The sequence below is a fragment of the Xiphias gladius genome, chromosome 5, assembly GCF_016859285.1.
Source record: "Xiphias gladius isolate SHS-SW01 ecotype Sanya breed wild chromosome 5, ASM1685928v1, whole genome shotgun sequence".
NCBI classification, from domain to species: Eukaryota; Metazoa; Chordata; class Actinopteri; order Istiophoriformes; family Xiphiidae; genus Xiphias; species Xiphias gladius.
Window position 1 is genome coordinate 7100115 of NC_053404.1, and position 6000 is coordinate 7106114.

The 6000-nt window shown below is 41.6% G+C and overlaps 1 protein-coding gene across 1 annotated transcript in view; it reads left to right on the plus strand.

Moving 5' to 3' along the window:
* Nucleotides 1-5701, plus strand: part of LOC120789980 (2-lysophosphatidate phosphatase PLPPR4) — a 44604-nt gene extending 38903 nt beyond the window's left edge. Inside the window, exon 7 of the mRNA XM_040127208.1 lies at nt 3500-5701. Within this exon, the coding sequence (XP_039983142.1) occupies nt 3500-5206 (1707 nt within the window). The 3' untranslated portion in view covers nt 5207-5701. The remainder of the gene's footprint in view (nt 1-3499) is intronic.
* The last annotated feature ends 299 nt before the right edge of the window (nt 5702-6000 follow it).

Below are 6000 nucleotides of genomic sequence, written 5' to 3' on the forward strand. Positions count from 1 at the left end.
TAAACAAACTGATGCACTGCATTCCCAAAGAGCTCTACCGTACCATACACCGCATACTAAACCAAGCAGGACTCCATGGGACTAAGACCAGATTGCTGACCAAATTGCTCCAGGTCAGCCTGAAGCTCTTTAGTTTTTCCCACAATCCGCATCAACCTTCTCATTGAGTTTCTTATTAGCACCACGTCCTTGAAGGGTCTTAACAGTTTCATGACTGTGAAACTTGTTTTTTTTTCAAGATCTTTGGCAATTGTCTTTCAGACTTTGGAATTGTTAAGTTTTTTAATGATAGTATTTCTGATGCTCTCAGACAGCTCTCTTGTATTCACTGTTAAAAGAAACTGGAAACAATCAGCGCCTTATTATTCAGTAAAACCATCATTCATTCGTTAATTCAGGTTATGTGAACACTGAAAATTAAGCACAGATGAGATCTATTTGTTCTTTTTATTTTGTTTGAGGAACAAATTTAAATTTATCGAAATGGGGCCAATAATTGTGTCGAGCATACATTTTATTTAATTTCAGTATATAAAAGCATTTCTTTTTGTTTTTAGTTACTTTGGACATTTTATTAAATATTCTGATTATACAAAAATACTTAATTTGCATATTTCTGAGGATATTCTGAATTCTTTACTTAAAATTTAGGAGTGCAAATAATTTCAACCAGGACTATACCATTGGTTCGGCCACTTTCCTTTCTTGTCGACTTTTCCTTTTTTGCCACACTGAAAAGTTTCATTCTGTTTTATTCTGAAAAGTCAGTTCTTTTTCTTTTTTTAAAAACCAATTCAGCCCATTTCAAAATTTTGTGTTCAAACAAATCTCCTCACCGCTCCTTCCCAGCCATTCACTAGTGCATAGCTAGGAAGGTGTTATCAGATGTCTCCAAGCTGAATCATCAGTGTAGAATATTTGGTATTGGTGTCTGCAACATGTCTTGCCTTGGTGACATGACCGTCTCATAGTATTAATGCAATCACTTTCAATGTCTGCATTAGTCAAAGGAAGAAGAGTGGCTGGACTCAAGGGATTTGAGCGCTTCAAAGAAATGTGGGGACTTAACAGAGTGATTGCCTCGTAACCTGAAATGATTGGCACCAATGAATTTTAAGTACAGAATTTAGAATATCATATGTATAATTCAGAAATAAATGCAAATTAACCAATTTTGTATATATGTCTGCTGAATGACTACAATCAACATTTAGAGGCTGTCATTGTTGCCAAAGGTTCTTCAACCAAATATTAGTGAAAGGTGCCAATAGTTGTGTCTGGGGTACATTTTGTGTTTGTATTATTTCACTATTATGGAGGTTTGTTTTTTTTAATTATTCTTTTGTTCATTACTCTTGGATATTTTATTATTATTTGATTATTCAAAAGTGATTCATTTGAATTTATTTCTGAAGATATTCTAAAATCTGCACTTAAAATTCAGGGGTGCCAAGAATTTCAACCAGGACTGTATGCTAAGTTGCAGAGGTGTTAAAAATTTACAACACTGAATAAGGAACAGGTACTGATCTGAGACAACTTGGTATACCAAGGACTGCTTGTGAAAGTCAAGACAAGTACTATGCAACAGATTGGCAACGAGACCCATATTTTTGCTCCAAGATGGCTGTAGCATAGCCAACCTTCTCATGTAGATGCAGATGAAACACTGGATGATAGTCTATAAGTGCACGCTTCATATCAAGAAAGGCTTTGTACATATCCTCTGTCCATTGCACAGTGGGAGGAGCAGACCGCACTGTGGCTACACGCAATACAGTGTCCAGAAAGACTTTCTCATAGGTGGAGGCATGTTGTTCAAGAGTTTCAGTCTCTGTGGTGAAAAGAGACACTGCCTGCTCTTCAGAATGTGTCCCAAGTACAGTATATCACTTCTGGCAGACAAAACTGTAAATTAGCCAAAGGAGCTCAGTGACCATACTCAGCCAGTTTTTGCAAGAACAAGATAGAGTCAGAATGGCAAGCTTCCTTTGATGGAGTAGCAATCAACAAGTCATTAGTATTTTGTAGGAGGGTGCTTCCCCCTGGCAAATGCAAATCTTCCAGATCATGTTTTATCGCTGCTGCGCACACTGCAGGACTCTCGACAAAGACCCCTATGTATCCATGTGTACTGTTTAGCTTTAAATGTAAATGCAAACAGATACTAGCTGTCTGGATGCAAAGGAAAAAAAAATGCTGAACACAAATCAACACCTGTGTAGTGCATGGAATTGGAGGGCACTGAATCAACAATCAAATTAATTCATAGCACAATGGAGCTCTAGGTACTGCAATGTTATGAATTGCTTGCAAATCTTGAACTAATCACCGTTCATCTTGGTGGCCTGGGTTTCTACAAGGCAAATTAGGGGTGTCGCATCGACTGGTAGTTTTAACCAACACACCTTGATCTAATAGAGACTGAAATACACCTTCAATTCCAGCTATCCAAGACAGGTATCATAGCAGACATCAATGATGTACATACTGGTTATGTTATAGCAACATGTTGAATGTTTACCACCGCAACTAATATATAACATATCAGAAATTGGCAATGTCCAGCAATACAAACAGTCAATTGAACTTCCTGTAAAGGCCTGTCATCAGGAATCGTTAGCAACATCCATCTGGAGTACAATGAATGATCACACAGAATTTGCGTAACAAATCTCATCCCATCAAATTGATTGGGGTTTTCTCAGAAATAAAAGATTGTTGTTTCACTGTACCTTCAATTGTTACATTAGATTTTTACATTGGCCCTGCAATAGGAATGCCTGAGACTCCTACAGTAGTAACAAAATTTGAAGTTGGTGTAAACACTTGCTCATTAGCTTGTACTGCCGAAATAGTAGCTTCTCTATCTACCAGAATATCTAAAGTAGTACCGTTCACCTCAACTGGCATAGTTGGACCACCAGATGGACTGGTAGAAAGCCAAATTGTTGCTGCTTCTTAATGTCTTTTATTAATAATAATAATTATTTTTATTTTATTATTAATATTCTATGTAAACCCATTATTTTATTTCTTGTTGTTTTCCAATTCACGGTCTGCCAATCAGCAACAGACAATTTGTAAGCAGTGGCTATGTGTGGCTTTAAATTTGTAGAAAAGTTTGAACAGCAAAGAATGCCTGGCTGTGGAGGGGTTTCTATCTCTCCCTGTTTCTTTATGACTGCTCAAACTCCTCCCCCCTGGTTTCTCATCTCAATCTGAGCCAGAAGCTTCCAAGCTTCCGACCTGTGCAGCACCATGTCTCTGAACTGAAGTGGCAACAGTTGCCTCCTCTGTTTGGTCATTTTTAAACCTAACACATATACACAAGTAAAGGTGTGACACAGCAAAACCATGAATGATTTTGTAAATTCCATGTTTTGTGTAAGTGAATTTGAAATAGTTTGACAAAAAACTAATTTTAGTATTGAGTAAAATAAGCAGCAGATTAAACGTTTTACTCTAAATAATGTTTCTCTGTTTTCTGTTTTGCCAGGGATTGTATGCAGTTGGGAATTTCCAGCCTAGTGAGGAGTCGGGAGACAGCCCCCCTGCACTGCTACACCGACCCCCCTGCTCTTTGCCCCACATAAGCCAGGAGGCCGTCCTCCACCACCTGCAAATGAAAGCCAGCATGGCTGGTGAGGCAGGCATACCCACCTCCCACTCTGAGGGCCTCCTCCACCGAGGTCTTCAGCAGCAGAGGCCCGATGACAGCCTGAAGCACGCTGGTGCAGACGTGGAAGTGATCTCCCCCCACAGCCCCCAAAGCAAAAACGCCATGGTGACTTTTAGCCACACCCTTCCTCGGGTGCACACCCCCCAGGCCATGGCAGCTTATGAGGAAGCCGCCAGACGTCATGCTGCCACCATCCACCATGCCTCCGTGGACTCTAGCCGCTCAAAGCAGCTTCTGTCTCAATGGAAAAGTAAGAACAACAACCACAAATGCTCTCTGCAGCTCCCAGACTCCTTCTCTTCTTCTGTAGACTCATCATCTGGCAATTCTTCCCAGCATCCGCGCCACCATGGCAGTATGGAGCTCCGATCCAGCTCTGAGCCTTCAGCTATGGGTCTGAATGGAGGCTTTGATGGTCATGCATACATGTCCAAACTGGCCACTGGTGCTAGTACCACCCTGCCTAGTAACTGTAGTGGCATTACTGGAGGGGCTAGGATATCCCTGCAATCTAGACCTGGGTCTTCACAGCTGGTCCACATACCAGAGGAAGCAAATGACAATTACAACACCACCTCCCCAAGGACAGTTGGAGGAGGAGGAAATAAGGGGATGTCAACAGTAAATAGCACAATTCACGCTAACTGGCAAAGGGCAGCAGAGAAGACAACAGCCTGTAGGACTAACAAGAATGGTCAGAACACCCAGCAGCGAATCATGCAAGTGATTGCCATGTCCAAGCAGCAGGGCCTACTACAGACCCATTCCAAGAGCTTAGATGAGAGCAGCATAGGCTGCAGCACCACTGGGAGTTGCCAGGGCTCTGTTCACTACAGGGTGCTAACTGATCAAGAACCTACCGGCACCACAGGGCCCAGCTCACTAGGCAGCACCACAGGCAGTATTTCAGAGAATACCGGAGCAATTGTCAGAGTAGAGGCCCACCCTGAGAACAACAGGCCTGTGATTCAGGCTCCATCCACAGATGGTTGCGGATCATGGAGGTGGCGGTCCTTGGATCATGGCACTGGAGCTGGTGGAGGTGCAGGGACTAGTGGAGCAGGAGGAGGATCAGGAGGAGGAGGTGGGAGTTTGAGGCAGTCCTTTGAACTCAACGATCTAAACCGAGACTCAGAGAGCTCAGACTCGATACATGAAGGGTCCATTGACAGGAAGCGTGCCAATCACATTGTAACCACCACTGCCACTGTTAGCACCCCACCCATAGTTACTGTTCACACCCAGAACACTGGCCAGTCAGAGCAGAGGCTCCAGCCCCAGGGCCTTTCCACCATAAGGGTCACTCCAGGGGATGGTAGTGGTTCTGGATCTGGAGGAGGTGGTGGCAGAGGAGGAGGTGGAGAGACTGCTTCAGAAACCCTCTCAGTCGCCTCCAGTCGGGAGTCCATGCTGCAGAGAAAAGGCAATAATATCATCCTGATTCCAGAGAGATCCAACAGCCCGGATAATACCCGGAATATTTTCTACAAGGGAACGTCGATAACTCCCGTTTTCAAGGACTAAAACATAAAATAACTCAAGACTTCTGAGAAGATGCAGCTAATAATGCAACACAGCTGAATTTTCAGAGAACCCAATATCTGTGATAACAGTCAGTATTTGCTGCCATTGTATATATCATAATAACTTCAAAAGAAAATGTTTATTCAGCATGAGATTTTTGTACATGTTTACACTAAAGCACAACCTTTTAAGTGTTGTAGAAATAATCACTGTGTACTTTTGTGGTCACTCCTTTGGAAACCTATTGTAATGTTGATGCTGTACTGTGTCCAGTGCTTTGGGGAGAGGAGAACCTTTTTTAAACAGTTCTGTATGTTTTGGATATAAATCATCACAAAAAGAAGAAAGTGAGTAGCACAGTAATCTTAAAACTGTAGCAAACTATTGCACAAATAATTGTATCATAGCAGTGTAACCAGTGTTTACTTCCCTGCACTGTAAATACGGTGTATGTTTGAAAAGGGTGCTACACTAGAACATACTATTTACTATACAGCATACTATATAATTTGAGTAGATAAAGAATGATTTATTTTGCAAAGAGTGGACAACTATGACATTAATATGGAACAGAGATATGTTTTGTATTTTTTCTCTTCTGTACAGATACAGCACCACATACTCTATACTGTTTTGAACCATAAGTGTGCCTAGCATTCCTTCTGTAGCTATGGAGTCAAATATGCTGTGACTTGCACTGAAATATGCGTTTACTGTACCTTGTATACTGTAAACCCTGACCTTATCTTTATGTCCTGTACTTACATTTGGATGTCCATGTCAGTCTCATACTT